Source organism: Histoplasma capsulatum, genomic scaffold (assembly GCF_000149585.1).
Source record: "Histoplasma capsulatum NAm1 scaffold_3 genomic scaffold, whole genome shotgun sequence".
Classification (NCBI taxonomy): domain Eukaryota; kingdom Fungi; phylum Ascomycota; class Eurotiomycetes; order Onygenales; family Ajellomycetaceae; genus Histoplasma; species Histoplasma mississippiense.
The window spans coordinates 1016399-1035015 of record NW_001813980.1 but is presented as its reverse complement, the minus strand read 5'-3'; the positions used below and the strand labels follow the sequence as shown (position 1 = coordinate 1035015).

Here is an 18617-nt window from a genome sequence, read left to right as displayed (position 1 = left end):
TCCCGCTCCAGAATCTCACACGCTGGGAGGATCTCGAAGACATCTCGCCCACCACTCTAGCCAGCATGAAGCTGATACCTGATCAGAATAACCTTGGCTCAGTATGCTGGAAGTTGCGGCTTGATGCGTGCGAAACGGGCGTGATAGGGCGGCGGATGTCGATTGTTAGTGCGACGGGTCTGAGAGTTGCCGAGGGGATTATTGGCTGGAACTGATGGAAAAGTCTCGTACATACATACATACATACATACATACATCTATCTATACTTAAATATTACCGCCCACTGTCCGCTGGTCGGGCCGTGGAGTCCCCAAGCAGATGAGCAAATATGAGCCCGGTGCAGAAAACGATGCATTCTTGAATTGGCTAGGGAGTGGTAATTTGAGGCGTTGTTTGGCTGGTATATTTTCTGCTCGGTCCTCGGTTCTTTATTGGATCATCACCTTTGATATTATGGTGAATTTCCAAATTTAAAAAAAAAAAAAAAAAAAAAAAAAAAAAAAAAAAAAAAGTAGTCCCAGATTATTCTCCTATTGATTCAAACTTTACGAGCGGGCATTTGATGGAAGCGAAGTGTTTTGCCTTCAAACGACGGTTTCATCCCAGTGTTTTAACGATCAAACGAAGTATCACTTTTTCAGTCTTCCATGGGCCGCGGCGGCTCCAAGCTGAATTTTAACATTTCAAACACCTGGATATCGTTTATCAATAACAGCCAATTCTTGGTTCGGCCAGCTTCATAAAGCTTAGAAATTCTAGCCCTGGAACGCATGCGCTTCCTCCTCCCTCCTCCCGGCTCTCAAAGCTTCACAGTAGTAACTCGTCCCAACAGGCGGATCATACCACTCTCAGAAATCTTCTCATTCCATCAAACTGCCACTAGCTCACTAGATAAATAGTAGGAATAATAAATAGAATGTGGTCCCAACTTTCCTCCTCAACGAATATAATCCGCCTCCTCTGCCCTTTTGACACCCAGCCGTTGTGAAAGAGCAACCCACGAACCAGCACACACCAATGTACGGAACGCCATTCTATCTGCGTTATCACCGAATGCTCGACCTAGGGCCCGTTCGACTACACTGTAATCGACAAAGCCCAGGTTTTCAACAGCATCACGAGTCAATAGCTTTTCAAATAAGCAGTGCAGGGGCCCCTTTTTGGGCCAGGTTACAGGCGCCATAAACGGTCGTTTCTTCATTCGGTATACCTCGTCCGTAATGTACGGCCGAACCGCCTCACGCAAGATCCATTTCTCTGTCATTGATTGCAGGACCGAACCGGCATGGTCCCAAAGTTCGCCGTTCTGGAGAGCCGCCGTCGCTTGTTTGGGGGTATAGGCGATTTTGACACTTGGGGGAAGACCGTCCACGTACTCAGTGAGGATATGATCCAGGAATGGTGTGCGTCCCTCAACACTGTGGGCCATTTCGACGCGGTCTCCCAAACCTGGGATGATAATATTGGGTAGGCCGCTTTTATTCCACATGTAAAGGGATGTGTGCAGCGGATGCCATGTTGAGCGCATCTTGGCCCGGACTTCACGTGAATGCGATGCCATTACCGTCTTCCTGATATCGTACGCATGGTTACCGTCGCGTGTCCATGATGAGTAAATCTCTGCGGATGGTTGTGCCATCATCGATATTATCCTAGGCATTGTGCAGCCGTTGGCGTCGGAAAGAAATTCATCATCTCCGTTTCCTCCGTGAATGGGGACCCCAAACATGCGGAAAATAGCGTTTATCTCGTCAAAGACTTTCTTTTGCAGCTGCTGGTGGAGCTCACCCGATGAGAGTACTGAGTCTGGTTGAGTTTGGTCCGGTTCCAGCAGGAGGTCCTGCGGAAAGTAGGTGTATCCCGCGAAGTGTTCGTCAGCCCCCTCACCTGTGAGGACAACCTTGACCCCATTCTCCTGTGGAAGCGACGATAATGCAAACTTCGCGACAAAGTTGAGATCGCTGTTGTGGTGTTCACAATGGTATGCCGCGTCAGTAAAGTTTTCCGCTAGGGTGGCTTCGTCAGCGACCTTCTTAATAGATTCAACCCCCAACCATTTGGCTGTCCGATCAGCGACATCTGTAGAAATGTGGTGTCAATCATCGGTCATAAACTTTTATTGTTCGAACGGGGTCAACGTACCCGACTCATCATAGCCCGACTTTTTTGGAAACTCCACGCTAAAGCACGCCACTCTCGTTGCTGCTTGGCTGCCGATTTTGACCTGGTCTTGTTTCGCAAGATGCGTTGCGATTCCTGCAATAGAAGAAGAGTCGATACCGCCTGATAGATATACGCCAACAGGAACGTCCGCGCGAAGTCGCAGCCGGACCGCCTCAACCAGCCGCTCGCGGACTTGAATTACCATTTCATCAATGCTCCGCGCGTCAGGTTTGGTCTATGCTGTTGTGAGCTTCATAATTGGCCATTTCAATCAGGAATGGTTCTTTACCTTGTCTACATAGGCTGAATCCCAGTATTGATGTATTTCAACCCCCGTTTTGGATATTTCAAGCCAATGTCCCGGTGGTACCTTTTTGACACCTTTGAAATATGTTCTGTCGTCAACACTCCAACCGCTCTCGACAATGGACGCAACATCCCATTCGGGCTTCCAGCCTAACGGCAAGAACGCTTTTGACTCCGCTGCCAGCAGTATTCTATCACCAACAGTCATCCAATACAGTGGTTTAATTCCAAACCTATCTCTCACAGCAATCACCTTTTCGCATCCCTCGCGGCTGTCGTAGAGCACAAATGCAAATTCACCCCGTAGGTGTTTGAAAAACTCCGGACAGCCGTAGATTTTGTAGAGAGCTAGGACGAGTTCGCTGTCGCTTTGACCATGGAATTTATAGCCGTGAGTTGTGGCGCATATGTCCCGTAGACGGTCAAAGTCGTAGATCTCGCCGTTGACAATGGCGTGGATTTGCCCATCATCGCTGGATAGCGGTTGCGCGCCGCTGGGGGTCAGGTCGTTGATGGAAAGTCGGCAATGACCAAGTCCAACGCTGCCATCCACGTTGACCCAAACGCCAGAGCCATCCGGTCCACGGTGTTTTATTTTCTCAAGCGATGCTTGAAGTTTGCAAGTCAGAGACTCAACAGTGGGGTGGGTGCTACCACTAGCAGTTCCTGACCCACGGCTTAGAGGCAGGGCAATACTTGCCGTAATGCCGCACATTGTGGATGTCTATGCTGTATATCGATTCGTTGATGATCTTTTTGTTTTGATTAGCAAAGAGAAGTATGATACACATATTGGAAATCACAGTTGCTCGAACGTATATATATATATATATATATATATAATATATCCGGTTGAACGGAGACATCCCACCATCGCTTCATGTCCATAGGCCGTTTTCCAATCCTGTGTACATCACGAGGCGCATGTGTGAGATCTTTCTGTTTCCCAAGTGGAGGAATTTCTTTTCACCCCGGCTGAGCCAATGGTGCTGGAAACTTGTTGAAACATCGTCTCCCCGCATTTTCTCGGCCGTTTTGTTCCCACTGTGCTGGGTTGTCTAAAGAATGTGCCGTCTCGTAAACGATCACGTAAATAATTCACCACGACCCTGATATAGCCTGATGTGGTGAGCACCAATTAGGATGGTGCGGCTTGGACCTTCATACGTTCACATATCTAGATATTCAGTGATCATGAGTGAAAATCAATCTGTTTTGACCGCTTCAGTCATTGTTTCTTCTTCTTTTCAAGTATGAGCGAGTTGATGGCTGAGGCATAAGTCCATAATAGGAGTGTCATATCACATACTAATTGAGTCAAGGTCATTGGTGCGGCCCAAGGTCGCAGTGAAATATGTTAACTAATGGTTTAAAAAGCTGCCTTGGATGCCTGTATCACACGCCGATATTTTTTGGGTTTACATGGGCGTAGTGGTAGGCGCTATTCATGGAATGATTTCTCCAGTAGGCACTTGGTGTTGGGGCCACCACTGTTGAGACAAGAAGGTAAGATGTTGTAATTCTTACACATCTAGTTCAAGTGACAAGGGACTGCTTAGTATTGCATGAGTAATTGTGGGGCAAGGACGCTCTTGAGGGCTAGATCCAGAATAATATAGTGAAGTCTCTTCATCAAGGATGACTTGGTTATGAATAGAGAAATGTAAGAGAAAATAACTGAACATAAGGATAGGCTAGTGAGGTGAAGGCTGTCGCCGTCTCTGACTGCATTAGCCTTAGAAAAAAATATGAAGAACAAATAACAACAACGCCGATATTTTGCGGCCGGTGCAGCAAGCTATTTTGGGGGCTTGGGTGGTTTGGTTTCCGCTAGCTGGGCTTTGATGTTCAAGAAGCAGTTCCAACTCCCACCCCCCACCACTTAGAATATTATCTGACGGTGGCCGTTGCCTGGTCGGATGGATGCCAGCTTCTCCTGAGTTTGTCTTGTTGTGCAACACGATCAGAGATCGAATCCGCCATGGGTCCTTCTCGTGGAAGTTGGCAGCTCCTTTTGAATAATATATGTGGAGCCCATCGAGTTCCAGGTTAATCTAGAATACCAGTTCAACAACACATGGCCAAAAAAACATCGACGACACTGCCCTAGATGGGTCAATGAAAGAAAGGTTTATCAGCAATTGACGAATTCAATGTATTGTTAGCTGGAGTAAGGAAAAATTACGCCACCTTATAAGAACAGAAATATATATCGGACGGGCATCCCAAAACGACCAAAATTCTGTGCAAATAATTGTACATTCGACGTATAAATATGCGGCTGGGGAAAAAACAACGCAGAAGAAGAAAGTGAATCGGTTCGAAGGTGAAAAGGAAGAAAAAAAGAGAAAATATTCAAATACAAAGAGAAGCGGGATTAAAAAACGGAAGCTCGGAGCCGGGCAAACAGTCCCAAGTACACAAAAATATCATGCATGAACTCATTTCCCGAGCCAGCGCAAAAGAGAAAATGATAATTGCAAAAGAAGGGGAGGAGGGAGAAAAGTGCAACGTTCATTATTAGAATCACGTTAAAAAAATCTGTATCTATCAGATGTCGGTTTATGAGACCTGTTTGACACGGCATTGCCAGCCTGATACCTTGTTCAGAAGAGGTAAACTATTGGATTGTGTTAACTTACATTTTTTCCAGTAAACATGGATAGAAGGAATATTACACAAGATTGCTTACCTCGCACCTAAACACCATCCAAGTTCGTTGCCGTTGATTTTTTTCGCAATTTTAACTTGCCGATTCAGAGGGAGATCGTAGCCGGTATGTAAGAGAGATAACATAAAGGAAAGGTCCAAACAGTGCTCCGGGCGTTCCTGGAGTTCATTGATAGCATCCCCAATCCCTTCGAAAACACCCCAGTTACTTTGACCTGCGCAGACTGCGGCAGTCAAATCCTGTAAGTCTCGAAGAGTAAACGATTCCGGCATTCCGAGCGGAGCTGTGCGGTCGTAGAAATACGACATGATGAACAGGTCTTCATTGGCAAAGGTCTTCTGGAGCGGTGGTTGATGAGCGCCGTTAAAGGAACACGGTGCCAACTTGCAATCTGCATCCTTCTTGAGGATTTTGTCTGCGATTCCTCGGCATTGAGCTGCGGAGGATATGTCTTTCGGACCGATCATCTTGATTTCGACAACCTCACCAAGTGGATGTCCATTCCCCATTGTTACATTCACTGTGAGCGACGTTCCAGCGCTCAGGCATGGATTGACCAATGTCTTGGAGAGCCACGATTGGTCGGTTGGGCTAGACTCGTGTTTGGCCTCCACAATCGCTCTGTGGATGGCATCTCTTGCTTTCATGAGCCCGTAGCCAAGGTGCGAGTGCTGGTAAAGGTCAAAGTGTCGACCTCCAAAATCCAAAGAAAATTTATGGTCACCTTCAGCCAGTTTCTCCGTTAATCCACCTGCACTTTTGAAGGTTGGTTCAAAAACAATTTGTGTTGAGCCTCCTCCAAGATCGAAAACTGCGGCTGTAGGTGTGCGCTCCTTGGTACCGATATTTCCAAGCAGGTAATTGGTGGTGATCCAGGCATACACCCCTTCATATTTGCCATCCATGATTTCAACACCACCATTTTCCTTTGAGACGACAGGGAATGGATATACGGTTTCCAAGCGGTTCCTCACCGCATCCAAAATTTTATCGCTAGTCTCTGGACCCAGGAATCTCAAGCCGGCCGTGGCCTTTACTGCGACTGGAGAGCAGGACTGGTATTCTTTAGGAACCGACTTCAGGGCAACCTCCATCAAAGGATCCAAGCTCCTTGCGGCCGCCTCTGGATCATCAGCGTAGGAGCTGAGTCCAGCACCACCCTTCTTCTTCTCTGTCATCTTGAAATCCTCATGTTCGAGTTCCGGCGTAGGCCCACAATTGTTGAAACGGTAAACGTGGATTCGGGAGCCAGTGCTTCCAGCATCGATCATCAACGCGTATTGGATCAAGGGCTTCGTGGAGTCATATGGTTTTGTACACTTTGAGTTGGACACGGGGGTTTTGATTGAGCTCGGGGAAGGTTGACCGCCAGGAAGCAGTACGTAGAGGAACAGTAATAGAACAGCAATTATCCCCCCGGTCTTAATATATCTCGTTCTCTGACTTTGTGTCATCGTGGCAACTGTGAACGTGTCCCCAAAACCAAATTTCTTGGAGCTGCGGTGAGGATCTCCAGAATGCCTCCCTGGTTTTTCAAATTGATCACGGGTGGCCTTCGCTGGAAGGGAAGTGGATCGACGCCTAGGGCTCGAGCCAAAGGGAAAATATGACCAGATTCCGACGCGGGCACGAGCGTGTACACCAGTTGACATCGAGAGAATGTAGATACTAACTAGCACGCGAAGAAAGGGACCGTAACAAGGGAAATCGCAGTTTGATGCATGCGGAGGCAAGCCACGGCAAACGAAGGGGCGAGAGACTATTCAAGCCTTCAAGGAGATCATAGATCCTAGTTAATCGCAAGCACACCACATTAGAATACTGTTGGGCTAAACGAATGAGCTCCAAACAGTGGTTGGCGTGAAGCACATGGACTTGGGCGATAAAGGAGTTGAAAAAGGAGAAGAAAACTGTCAAGATGTTGCCAAGTTAAGTTCACCGGAATTTTTTAGAAATATGTGGCGCAGTTACATATTTAGCCAAAGGTGTGGCTAACCAAAATTTCTTGAAGTCAGTGTCATTGACAGGGCCATCCGATCTTTCAGCTTCTGGCATGATTTAAACACCTTTTGCTTTGGAGTAGCTAGCAGCTCTGCAAGGTAGGCTGGTGTTTTGTCTGTTTTGCGTTCCTTGTGGCCCGTGTGCTGCTGATAACTATTAACTTAAATATGCTACAGGCTCGAAGTCGCCTTCGCCCAACTTTTTCTATCAAAGGTACATGTAGCATCTACAAGTCATGGCAGCAACCGCGAATTGTGTCCGCAGCCTCGTCAAAACCACGCAAACGCTCCGCCAAATATTCCTACCATCAGCAGATTCCCAAGGCATCCGGTTCGCTGAGCAACAGACAAGATGTTATCGTTTCCAACCCGTTCGACAGCACCAGCCTTTGGCTCCCCGCGCGGAACCCCAGACGATACGTCGACCGCAACCCCGTCCAGCAAATCTCCAGCGGACATACGGGCCACAGAAGGATGCCAAGGACGGCAAAGACCACAATGGTCTCATAAAGGACGAAGCGATTCCCGCACGGAGGGTACAGATAGTGAACGAGGACGGATCACTTGGCGACCCAATACCGTTAGGTGCTGCATTACACACCTTTGATCGCTACGTAAACGTTCTTCTCCAGGTTGCTCCCGAAACCGCCGAACGCCCCGCTATTTGTAAAATCACAAGCAAGGGGCAATTGCAGCAAAAACTACAGGCGAAATCGAAAGCGCCCAAGGACCCCAGCCATTCGCTAAAGCAGGTCGAGTTGAACTGGGGTATTGATGGCCATGACCTCACACATCGAATGAAAATGGTGGAGAGCTATTTCGAGAAAGGGAAGAAAGTGGAATTCATATTGTTGCAGAAGGATAAGAGGAAGAAGAAACTACCTGCCCCAGAGAAAGCGCGAGAGCTTGTTAAAACGATAAAAGAACAGATTGCGGAGATGGGTGCTGTGGAGACTAAGAAAATGGAAGGGACATTGTTGGGACGACTTACTATATATGCTGAAAAGTCGAAGCGGCCATGACGTGCTTGCGAAGGGGGAACTTGTATTATATATTATATTGCAGGCCTGAAAGAGGTATCCATGGATATGACCAAGAGCAGCCGGACCTGATTAATTGCACTGTACAGTAAATAATAGTATGATAGATGCCAAAGAAGAACTGCCCCGAATCAACACGCTCAACTATTCGGACAGCGCTATCCTTCAAATGATGAACCTATACATAGAAGCTCTATACGAGATATCATAGAAATTCTATACACGATGAGATGCTCCATCTCCTCTTTCTGGCTTTGTATAGTATGAGGCTTCTGAGCACTTCTTCAATCGGGGAACTTCGAAGCCAAGCACGATCGATGACTAAGCACCTCCCGAAAAACTTTTGGCCGCCAACTTTTAGGACGAGGGAAAATATATCTCGATCAAGGCCAAATCAATTTGCATCCATCGACTCTTGTCAATTCCACCAACTCGCCCCATTGAAGGATTGCCAAGGACTGTCAAGATGGCTAATATTTCCAGATCTGTTAGTGCCCTGCTGCGGACTGGCAGATTCGCTCTGCAAAGACCTAGAGGTGTCAACCCAATCCGCCATGCCCTTCTCCAAGACCGGACAGCCTTCAGAGGAATGGCAACAGTTTTTGAGAGATCGAAGCCTCACGTTAACGTCGGTGAGTTGAATCTCGTCTATTTTTGATGTTTATCATTGCATGTATCATTGTCTTAGAATATTGTTTTTAGGTACCATCGGCCACGTCGATCATGGAAAGGTTAGATTTCTCTTCATTTCCTAAATTTCTTGGGCGATTATGTCCTGTTTCTAACTGACTTTTAATATTTAATGTAAAAGACTACTTTGACCGCTGCTATTACCAAACGCCAAGCCGAGAAAGGGCTGGCAAGCTTCCTGGAATATGGAGCTATTGACAGAGCGCCTGAGGAGCGGAAGCGTGGAATTACAATTTCTACCTCCCATATTGAGTATTCGACCGACAAAAGACATTACGCGCACGTCGACTGTCCTGGCCATGCTGATTACATCAAGAACATGATTACGGGTGCCGCAAACATGGATGGTGCTATTGTCGTTGTTGCTGCTGCTGACGGCCAAATGTAAGACGCCGCGAGAGAGTGCTGAAGGTTTTATGCTTTTTAGGCCCCCTTGTTTCTGAGAGCATGATGATACTAATATTCGGAAACGTATCTATTAGGCCTCAAACACGTGAGCATTTGCTCCTTGCCCGACAGGTCGGTGTCCAAAAGATCGTCGTTTTCGTGAACAAAGTCGACGCCCTTGAGGACAAGGAGATGTTGGAGCTTGTCGAGTTAGAAATGAGAGAGCTCTTAAACACCTACGGATTCGAGGGTGAAGAGACACCCATCATCTTTGGTTCTGCCCTTTGCGCCATGGAAGGCCGTGAGCCTGAGTTGGGAGAGAAGAAAATTGATGAATTGCTGGAGGCTGTTGATACTTGGATCCCCACACCACAACGTGATACCGAAAAACCTTTCTTGATGTCCGTTGAAGAAGTATTCTCTATCTCCGGCCGTGGAACCGTTGCCTCCGGCCGTGTTGAGCGCGGAGTCCTCAAGAAGGATTCAGAAGTCGAGCTAATTGGGGGCGGCTCCACCCCCATCAGGACGAAGGTAACTGATATCGAAACTTTCAAGAAATCCTGTGACGAGTCTAGAGCTGGGGACAACTCCGGTCTTTTATTGCGTGGTATCAAGCGTGAAGATATCCGCCGTGGTATGGTAGTTGCCGTTCCTGGCAGCGTCAAGGCCCACGACAAGTTCTTGGTGTCGATGTATGTCCTGACCGAAGCTGAGGGTGGTCGCCGAACCGGATTCGGCCAGAACTATCGTCCTCAAATGTTCATCCGCACAGCTGGTATGTTAAACTGGAGCCCCTTTTCATAATTCTTTCTTTTTTTCCTTTTCCTCTCTCTCTCTCTCTCTCTCTCTCTTTTTTTTTTTTTTTTTTTTTTTTTTTTTTTTTTTTTTCCTTTTCAACTTGCCTGATTCACGAAATTAACTAACCTCTTTGATTACAGACGAAGCCGCCCATTTCAGCTTCCCTAGTGGAGCAGATGAAAGCAAACTCGTTATGCCTGGTGACAACGTCGAGATGATCCTCCAGACACACCGCCCCGTGGCTGCTGAAGCCGGCCAGCGATTCAACATCCGTGAGGGAGGCCGCACTGTCGCGACCGGCCTTGTCACGCGTGTCTTGGAGGAATAGAGTGAGAAATTTGCCCGGACAACAGCCATTGGGGTTAGTTTTGTGAACTTTTTTTTACAAAGATATGTGTATATTCTTGTGGGAACAAAATGGGAAGCGGGGCTAGCAAAATGCCCAAACATGTGTCTGGAGTCTTATCTGGGGAATTTTTTTTTTTTTTTTTTTTTTTTTTTTTTTTTTTTCTTTTATGGGGTTCCTTCTTTTTCGTTCCTGTTTCATCCTGTGTTTCTATTGGGTGCTCTTCTATAGACCTGTGGTTTTAATTTCGATTTCTTTCTTCAAAATTCCCCTCCTGCTGTACAACAGAAAATGCGCCCCCTCTCGACTCCCATCTAGACCGATCAAAAACAATATGATTAATCCTCCCTGAAATCCCCACTTGGAAGCTTTCAGACTCTCCCACTTTCGGGCAATATCCGGGATATTAGTAGTATTTTTTATCTATAAGCGCCCCCCCCAATCGTCTCACAGAGTCCACGCCTGAGCTCTGCTTCCTGTGTCGGGATTCGGGAACCATGGGTTTGTCGAAGGATCCGCGGGAAGCCCGAGCTAAGACATTTAGACCTCGAGACGATTTGGAATTAACCCGGGGCCCAAAACCAAGTTTTCCCTTGCGCCGTCCCTCATTGGGCCACTGGTGGCAAAGTCCTCCTCTATCATCAGCCTAAACCTGCCCTGCCACGTTGCGTCCCATGATATATCCATCGCAGCCCTCTTTGAATTACTGAGGAGGAGGTAAGATTTGTCATTCTTCATGTCGCACTCCCTGCAGAAACCAGCGGCCTTGCTGCGAACCTCCAGCAGCGACACGGCCGAGTCGCTGTGGAGAAAGGCCAAGGAAAAGCTCCATATCTCGAAGAAGGAATCTGGAGATGCTGAAGGTGAGTACTCCGTACTAGACAAAGGAATACACCAGATGTATATACAATAATAATAAAAAAAAAATAAATAAAATCATTTGATCTGCTGGTTTGTGTGGCATTTTACTTTTATAAGGTTTCTTTTCTTTTCTGCCCCCGAATAGTTGGTATTGGCCCCCTCTTGTCCAACTGCGCACTGTCCTCAATCCATGTCGCTGGCCTCGAGTTGCGCCCTCGAGTTGCATCTGGTGGCTGTAGTGCGATGATGAGCATCCTCGGCTTATTCTAAAGCGGAGTCCATGATGAGAAATCCTGCTTTTGATTCCATACCACATTCCCCACCAAGAGGATTGACCATACCGAATGCATATATTCTACATTACTCTATATCTATGCGTGCGTCTGTGTCCGTTGCCTTCAGATATGCATAACTTGGAGCGCTTTGTCTTCTTCCTCCATCATACAACAGCAGTGGGAATTCTCTGAGTGGCCAGAGTTTTGTCTCTCCCATCTGCATCTGCAAATTCGTTGTTCTTTTCCCTCTGATTTTTTTTTTTTTTTTTTCCCCTTCTCTCTCTTCGACTTTTCTTCCCGAAATTATAGTTTCGACTATCTACTGAACTATAGGACTAGAGGAAGGTACCGCACCTGATACGTCCCAGTCCGCCTACGCTCGAAGACGCGAACAAGTCAGAAGGGCGCAACGGCAAGTTCCCTTATCCCTCCCTGCATACATACCCCTGTCCCATGTGATAGGTGATACGTGCATCGATCCATATACATATATACCTCGATATACCCCACAGGGTTAAAACACCAGGCCGGCTGACAATAATACACACTCCCAGCAATCATCGAGAACGGAAGGAGCAATATATAAAGTCCCTTGAGCACCAGCTTCACCGGCTTCGGGATGAATCATCATCTCTCCAATCCGAGACGCATCAGGTAGCTGAGGAGAACACCATCCTGAGGGATATCGTGCAGGAGCACGGTTTACCGCTTCCAAGTACCAGCATCAATCCCAGTTCAGAAGATCGGCAACCGTACAGTAAACCCATGGCCACTGTCTCCGTCATCGGCAGTCGTGGGTTCGGACAACGGCTTCAAGTGTCTCTCGGTGATTCGCCTATGGAGCCAGTCTTCCCGGTCGGATTCGGCATCCCTGACAAGCCGCCGGCGGATAAGCCGGTGCTTTCGGTCATCAACTATGAGAAGCGTGGTGGGCTTCCCAGCTCTGGAGAGTCAACCCAGCTCGCTTCTCCGGGTCCATCTCAGCAGCCAATCCCTGGATCTGGCCATCCATATGGTCTCGATACGACCCAGGTTGGCGTGGATTTCGTGCTATTGTACGTCCTGCTTCCTTGCTCAAGTCCCTTGTTTTCTTTTCTTTTCTTTTCTTTTTTTCACATCCCCCTTCAACATTCAAAATAAATAAATAAAAAAAAAACCATCTTGAGCCCCGGTCAGCTAACGCGCGCACCTAAACTAACACTTCGTAGCATGGAACGATGTTGTATATACCATGTACATCAACTTCAAGACGCCGAAGAGCCGAATGGACACGCTTTCACTGCACTAGCACCTCTTCTTACCCAAGCTCCCACGGTGCTAGACGACTGCACCTCGTGGCAGATCCCCGCAAGCGAACTCGACAGGCTACTCGAGTTGTCTTCGGCCCTCCACCTGGACGGCGAGCTCACCCCGGTTGAGATGTGGATGCGGATCAAACAACATCCACTATTCCATAAGCTCAACCGAGAAGGACTGCAGCAGTTGAGCCAGGCGTTGATAGCAGGAGTACAGTGTTTTGGGTATGTTATGTCCCGCCATCTCCCTTTTTCTCCCTAGACCTCCTCGGGTCGAACTATCATCATAATATCCGTAATTTTGATGGTCATGGAATGTGTGTACGGCTGCTGACATGGTCTTGTTCGCGTCCCAATCCAGTTTCGGCGCAACTTTTGAAGAGCAATTCTTTGCAAGTACTCTTGAAGAATTCTTTGGCACTCTGAAAGAATAAGCTTTGTTGTTTTAGCCGTTTCCTTGCGTGTTTTGCTCGGTGTTGTTTGGATTTGTGTATTATTATTTAAGAGTTAGTTTCTGTAATTTAAAAGAGAGAGAGAGAGAGAGAGAAGGAGAGAGTGCTTTAAAAAGTTTGTGCTTTGGACATACGTTTATTTGAATATAGATAAAATTCCGTTGTCCCCCTTTATTTATTTTGTTAGAAGAAGTAGAAGAAGGAAAAAGTTAAAGAAAAAATACACGTCGATTTGGACTCAACCTTGGAAGTGAAGCAAATTCTCACTCTGGCAAAAATCAGATGCCTGATCAGTGCAGCAGTCTGCTGATGCAAATGAACGTAGCGAGGAGAGGAGGTCCTACGCTGAAAATGAAACAGCTTAACCCGGTTGGACAGATCGTATATCCAATGTCCATGTCTATGTGACCTTCCATACTAGGAGGCGTAGCTCCCGCGCATCTGGGCAACCGAGAAACAGAACGAGAACAACAGTCCCACGTCCTCCCGCCAGCTTCTATGGGCACAGCTCAAAGTCAGCTGAAGCCCCAGTAACTGTTATTCTTATCGCTGTTTGTTACTCCACCATCTCGTGCTCGCTCTTGTCGTTCTCTTTTAAACCCTCCTGTGCTACCAGGAACGCCATATCCGTCGCCTCTCTCGGAAGCCCAAACCTCCCCCCTCCCCCCCCCAAGCAAATAGGGGATCGACAAAGCGGGCACAAAGTAAAAGGGACGAAGCCAATAGCGGATATAGCTCGGAAGCAGAGAAGCAACGCATTTAACTAATAGTCAATTTCCTGAGACTTTATTCATAGTTGTGGGGAAGTGGCCTATCTCGAGACTCCCGTCGATCATATGGCATACGTTGCTTTCGCGAGCATCTAACTTCACCACGTCGCAAAATCGTCATTCTTTAGGCTTGGGAAGGAAGGGGGAAAGGTATTTAAAAGAGTGTTTAACTTTTTCACCCTCGTGTCTTGGGGTCCGTTTCACAAAGACTTGGGGGGAAAAAAGAGAAGCCTGATCAGAATCAAGAACGGCTAGCAATCATGGTTGCGAACGGGCACTTTGCGGGCAGTGCGGATGGACAGCACTCGAGCAGCTACGAGCACGGAGTCCAGGTGATTGATGAGGACAAGGAATTCAAGTACGCATTACATTGACTTTTCTCTTTGGCTGCTCCGACATTCAATTTTACCCATATATATACTCATATATACTAATTTCTGCTCGTGGCGATATAAAACAGCCCCAATGTATCAAAGTATCTCACTTACGAAAATGTCACCCCGGCCGGATTCAACTACCACCTCATCTCCGTCTTTGGATCGCAATCGACAGGCAAATCCACGCTGCTGAACAACCTGTTCGGTACCCACTTCAGTGTAATGTCGGAGACGGAGCGACGCCAGACGACGAAGGGAATCTGGTTATCTAAGAACAAAAGGCTTGAGCTGCGCAAGGACCGTGATCCGCAAGCGAAGATGGCGGACAATATTCTTGTTATGGACGTTGAGGGGACTGATGGCAGAGAGCGAGGCGAGGATCAGGACTTTGAGAGGAAGAGCGCACTGTTTGCCTTGGCGACAAGTGAGGTTCTCATTGTCAATATCTGGGAACACCAAGTTGGCTTATATCAAGGTGCCAATATGGGACTATTGAAAACTGTCTTTGAGGTGAATTTGGAGCTCTTCTTGAAGGACAACAAGTATGTTGAACCGTTTTTGTGTGTTTTGGGGAACATTTCCTAGTTTGCCTGGACTAATCCCATAATTAAAAGGTCAACCCCGCGATCTCTCCTCTTCTTCGTCATCCGAGACTTTCTAGGAACTACCCCGCTTCAGAACCTACAGAATACGCTGTTACAAGATCTGAACCGGATATGGAGCTCACTCTCGAAACCTGCAGGGCTGGAGAACTCGACAATCAATGATTACTTCGATTTCGCATTCGCTGGGCTTCCCCATAAGAACTTCCAGCCGGATAAATTTATGGATGAGGTGCAAAAACTCAGCACTCGCTTCCGCGAAGGTCATCGTGACCCTAATAGCCTCGATCGTAAGGGAACGGGTTCGATTGAAGGGGGAATATTCCTTCCCGAATACCACCGAAGGATACCTGCGGATGGCTTCGCTGTTTATGCGGAGGGTGTTTGGGATCAAATCGTGAACAACAAGGACCTGGACTTACCAACCCAGCAGGAGCTTCTTGCTCAATTCCGCTGCGATGAAATATCACGTGAAGCTCTAGTTGCATTCGATGAAGCTATCAGTCCATTCGAATTGAAGCAAGCAGAAGCCGTCCAAGCGGGTTACCCTGAGGTTCTGGGTGGGCTTGGCCCGGCAATGCGGAATGCGCGCATGAAAGCCGTGAAGAACTTCGACACCGAGGCTTGTCGATACCACAAGCGTGTATATCAAATGAAAAAAGCAGAGCTGCAGGACAAGATCGACACACGACTGAAAGCCCTTTTCCTTGGCCAACTGGGTGCGGCGCATAGGTCTGGAGTACAAGAGTTCAGCGAGTCCGTCAGTGCTGCGGTGAAAGCGGGCCAGAAGAAAGGCGCCAGTTATGATTTTGCTGAAATAGTGAGGAAGCAAAGGAAGCTAGCGATTGAGAAATTCGAGCAGGAAGCTCGATCTACACTTGTGGAAGACGCCCCCTGGAGCAATTACCAGCAGGAGTTATCATTATATCAAAAGGACCTGGAGAGAACCAGCGGACAACTACGGAGAGATGAAATGCGACGATTGGCAACGAGAGTTGAGCGGTGGGTGCGGTCCCGACTAGGTGAATCGGTTGATTTAGAGTTTAATGCCCTTGGGTCAGGAAGAGGCGGTTCTGGTGCTCCGGAGTTCGGTGACAAACCTTCGGAGAAAACCATTTGGGATCGCGTCTGGACTCTCTTTGTGGACACGGTCCTTGATGCCGAAAGGAGGTTCACGGAACGAGCAAGCAGTTTTGACGCCAGCTTGGACGAGGTAGATGTCGGTCTATGGAGATTAAGAAGAAAATCATGGGGGGTTCTACGAGCTAAAATCGACGAGGAAATGATGGAGGGCAATCTGCTCTTAAAGCTCCGCGAGAATTTCGAAGACAAATTCCGATATGACGACGCTGGCGTTCCTAGAATCTGGCGCCCGACCGATGACATTGAAAGCGTGTATTCACAAGCTCGAGAGTCCACACTCACCCTTATCCCTCTCCTTGCACGCTTTAAACTTGCAGAGACCAACGCACCTCCCCCACTCGACAAATGGATTGGGCACACACCAAGCTCGGCAACACCTGCGGATGAAGAGGATCTCACACCGATTGGAGGCGTCGATGATGACGAGGGGAAGAGCCTGGAGGAAGAAATGACCTTGATCGGCGAAGCGAAGAAACAGGATATAACAGTCCGGTTCAAGAAAACCGCGGATGGCGTGTATGTCGAAGCGAAGAGAAGTGCAATCGGAGGCATCACTCAAGTGCCGTTATACTTTTATGGCTTGCTCTTTGCACTTGGCTGGAATGAAATTCTTGCCGGTAAGCAACTCACAGGAGTTTTTTTAGTACTATTCTTTTTGGCATTACTTCATATCTTAACAAAACCGCGGAAAATTAATCAATACCATTGCTTATCTAGTGCTTCGGAACCCTGTATACTTCCTCCTCCTTTTCGTGTGTGCTATTGGCGCATATATTACATACCAGCTAAATCTCTGGGGCCCTATCATCAAAATGACGGAGGCCGCATCACATCAGGCGGTGGAGGAGGGCAAACGACGGCTGCGCGAGTTTTTGGAAGCCTCAGACACTGGCCGCCAGGCAATGGCCATGTCCGGAGCCAGGAATGCAACGGAAGAACATGAAATGTCCAGGCTGAGTCGGAAGCCTGCCGAACGAGGAGGACGGAAGAACCGAGCTGATGAAGATGTAGATGACGACGACGATGATTTTTAGAGGAAACTTGCGTTACTTGCCGCTGTTGTGTGATTCTTTTCTCTCACTTCTTCAATCCCACTCAAGGGAACTACTGTATACAAAATTTGGTGCATTTTACTATCCCGCTGTTTGGCTTCTATTTTTGGGTGTATTTCCACTCTTGTTGAGCTTTTCTGTTCATTCATCTTCCGTTTTGGTTTCTCTTTCAGTCGTTTCCTCTCCTTCAACCGTTTGTTTCATTACAATTATACGATTGATCCCATTACAATATAATTATTGTTATTGGAAAGAAAAAACGCACCATCAACGGCCACTAGGGTTTTTATACATCGCAATCCAATACAGAGATTCTAAGAAAAGAGCGCGAATACACACAACCCACATTTCACAACCGCCCCAACCATAGGTCATAGCAAAACTGCCATCCCTACCGAATACGGCGCCGTATCCTCAAAGCCATGCCTAGCATACAGCTTCCTACCCGGCGGATCCGCCAAGAGCGAAACACTCGCCCCCGGCGCTGCGAACTCTCTAATGCGCTCGATCAGCCTCGCCATAATGGCATCGCCTAGCCCCTTGCGCTGGTGCTCCGTCGCCACCGCTATGTCCACGATGTGGAAACACCAGCCGCCGTCCCCGATGATGCGGCCCATGCCGACGGGGGTGTTTGTCGCGGTGTGCACGACGTAGCAGCCGAACCAGCTGCCGGCGATGGCGAGGGTGGCCTGCTCAGCCGTCTTGGGCGTTAGGTTTGGGGTGCTGCGGAGTCTGACGTAGTCTGGCACGCTGGGGCAGCCGTCGCGGAGGTGGTAGTCGGGATGGATGGGTCTGAGTGGGGGTTTACCCATGCTGGCGGGGGTTGAGGAGTCGGCGTTTGTTGACATGTTAGATGTTAGGTGGAGGGAGATTTGGAGGCGGTTGGTTGTAATAATGAGGTTCTTTCAAAGGTTTTTTTTTTTTTTTTTTTTTTTTTTTTTTTTTTTTTCTCGGAATCCCTTTCTGGTGCGAAGGATATTCTATCTGCTTTCTGGAATTGAAGTGGAGAGGAGAGGAGAAAGCAAAGCAGCAGTCAGTGAACATACTATTAAGCAGCGACAAGAGTAAGCCAGGCTAAAAATGCAAGACCAGCCCTTGGCCCCTTCTAGAGGGCGGCGCCAGCGATTCGACGCCTATTAGGAGACCTCGGCAACCCGATGAGGGGATATCCCAGGGCTTTTTGGATTGCAACCACTAGATGTTGATACTCGGAAACACCTTTAACGGCAAATCTTGACTTTCCAAAAAATCGCAAGTCAAAAAACATCTGGCTGCTTTGCTGCCATTGCCATCCGCTTGTGTGCAGATAGGACGGAGAGATGCCTGCCCGCACTCTACGAGACGGCCATCGACCCTTTTTGATAATCGACGTTCGAATGCGGGGCTCC

At 47.8% G+C, this 18617-nt stretch overlaps 7 protein-coding genes across 7 annotated transcripts; 4 read left to right on the top strand and 3 right to left on the bottom strand.

The window, feature by feature from the left end:
• Positions 1 to 938: 938 nt before the first annotated feature.
• On the bottom strand, positions 939 to 3492 carry HCAG_03447 (predicted protein; the record flags this gene model as incomplete). Its single annotated transcript, XM_001541300.1, has 4 exons — positions 939 to 2080; positions 2144 to 2399; positions 2454 to 3194; positions 3388 to 3492. The coding sequence occupies 4 exons, from the start codon at positions 3490 to 3492 to the stop codon at positions 939 to 941; spliced, it is 2244 nt and encodes a 747-aa protein (XP_001541350.1).
• A 1540-nt stretch (positions 3493 to 5032) lies between these two features.
• Positions 5033 to 6793, bottom strand: HCAG_03446 (guanosine-diphosphatase; the record flags this gene model as incomplete). Its single annotated transcript, XM_001541299.1, has 2 exons — positions 5033 to 5090; positions 5163 to 6793. 2 exons carry the CDS (start codon positions 6791 to 6793, stop codon positions 5033 to 5035), a joined length of 1689 nt encoding a protein of 562 aa, XP_001541349.1.
• Positions 6794 to 7377: 584 nt separating this feature from the next.
• On the top strand, positions 7378 to 8163 carry HCAG_03445 (predicted protein; the record flags this gene model as incomplete). Its single annotated transcript, XM_001541298.1, has 1 exon — positions 7378 to 8163. The coding sequence occupies one exon, from the start codon at positions 7378 to 7380 to the stop codon at positions 8161 to 8163; it is 786 nt and encodes a 261-aa protein (XP_001541348.1).
• Positions 8164 to 8735: 572 nt separating this feature from the next.
• On the top strand, positions 8736 to 10384 carry HCAG_03444 (elongation factor Tu; the record flags this gene model as incomplete). Its single annotated transcript, XM_001541297.1, has 4 exons — positions 8736 to 8813; positions 8993 to 9255; positions 9354 to 10033; positions 10197 to 10384. 4 exons carry the CDS (start codon positions 8736 to 8738, stop codon positions 10382 to 10384), a joined length of 1209 nt encoding a protein of 402 aa, XP_001541347.1.
• Positions 10385 to 12303: 1919 nt separating this feature from the next.
• On the top strand, positions 12304 to 13267 carry HCAG_03443 (predicted protein; the record flags this gene model as incomplete). The annotated part of the gene is made up of 3 exons (XM_001541296.1): positions 12304 to 12593; positions 12747 to 13058; positions 13195 to 13267. The coding sequence occupies 3 exons, from the start codon at positions 12304 to 12306 to the stop codon at positions 13265 to 13267; spliced, it is 675 nt and encodes a 224-aa protein (XP_001541346.1).
• Positions 13268 to 14315: 1048 nt separating this feature from the next.
• Positions 14316 to 17211, top strand: HCAG_03442 (hypothetical protein; the record flags this gene model as incomplete). The annotated part of the gene is made up of 4 exons (XM_001541295.1): positions 14316 to 14413; positions 14516 to 14974; positions 15047 to 16794; positions 16895 to 17211. The coding sequence occupies 4 exons, from the start codon at positions 14316 to 14318 to the stop codon at positions 17209 to 17211; spliced, it is 2622 nt and encodes an 873-aa protein (XP_001541345.1).
• Positions 17212 to 17578: 367 nt separating this feature from the next.
• HCAG_03441 (predicted protein) lies at positions 17579 to 18077 on the bottom strand (the record flags this gene model as incomplete). Its single annotated transcript, XM_001541294.1, has 2 exons — positions 17579 to 17620; positions 17700 to 18077. The coding sequence occupies 2 exons, from the start codon at positions 18075 to 18077 to the stop codon at positions 17579 to 17581; spliced, it is 420 nt and encodes a 139-aa protein (XP_001541344.1).
• Positions 18078 to 18617: the final 540 nt, after the last annotated feature.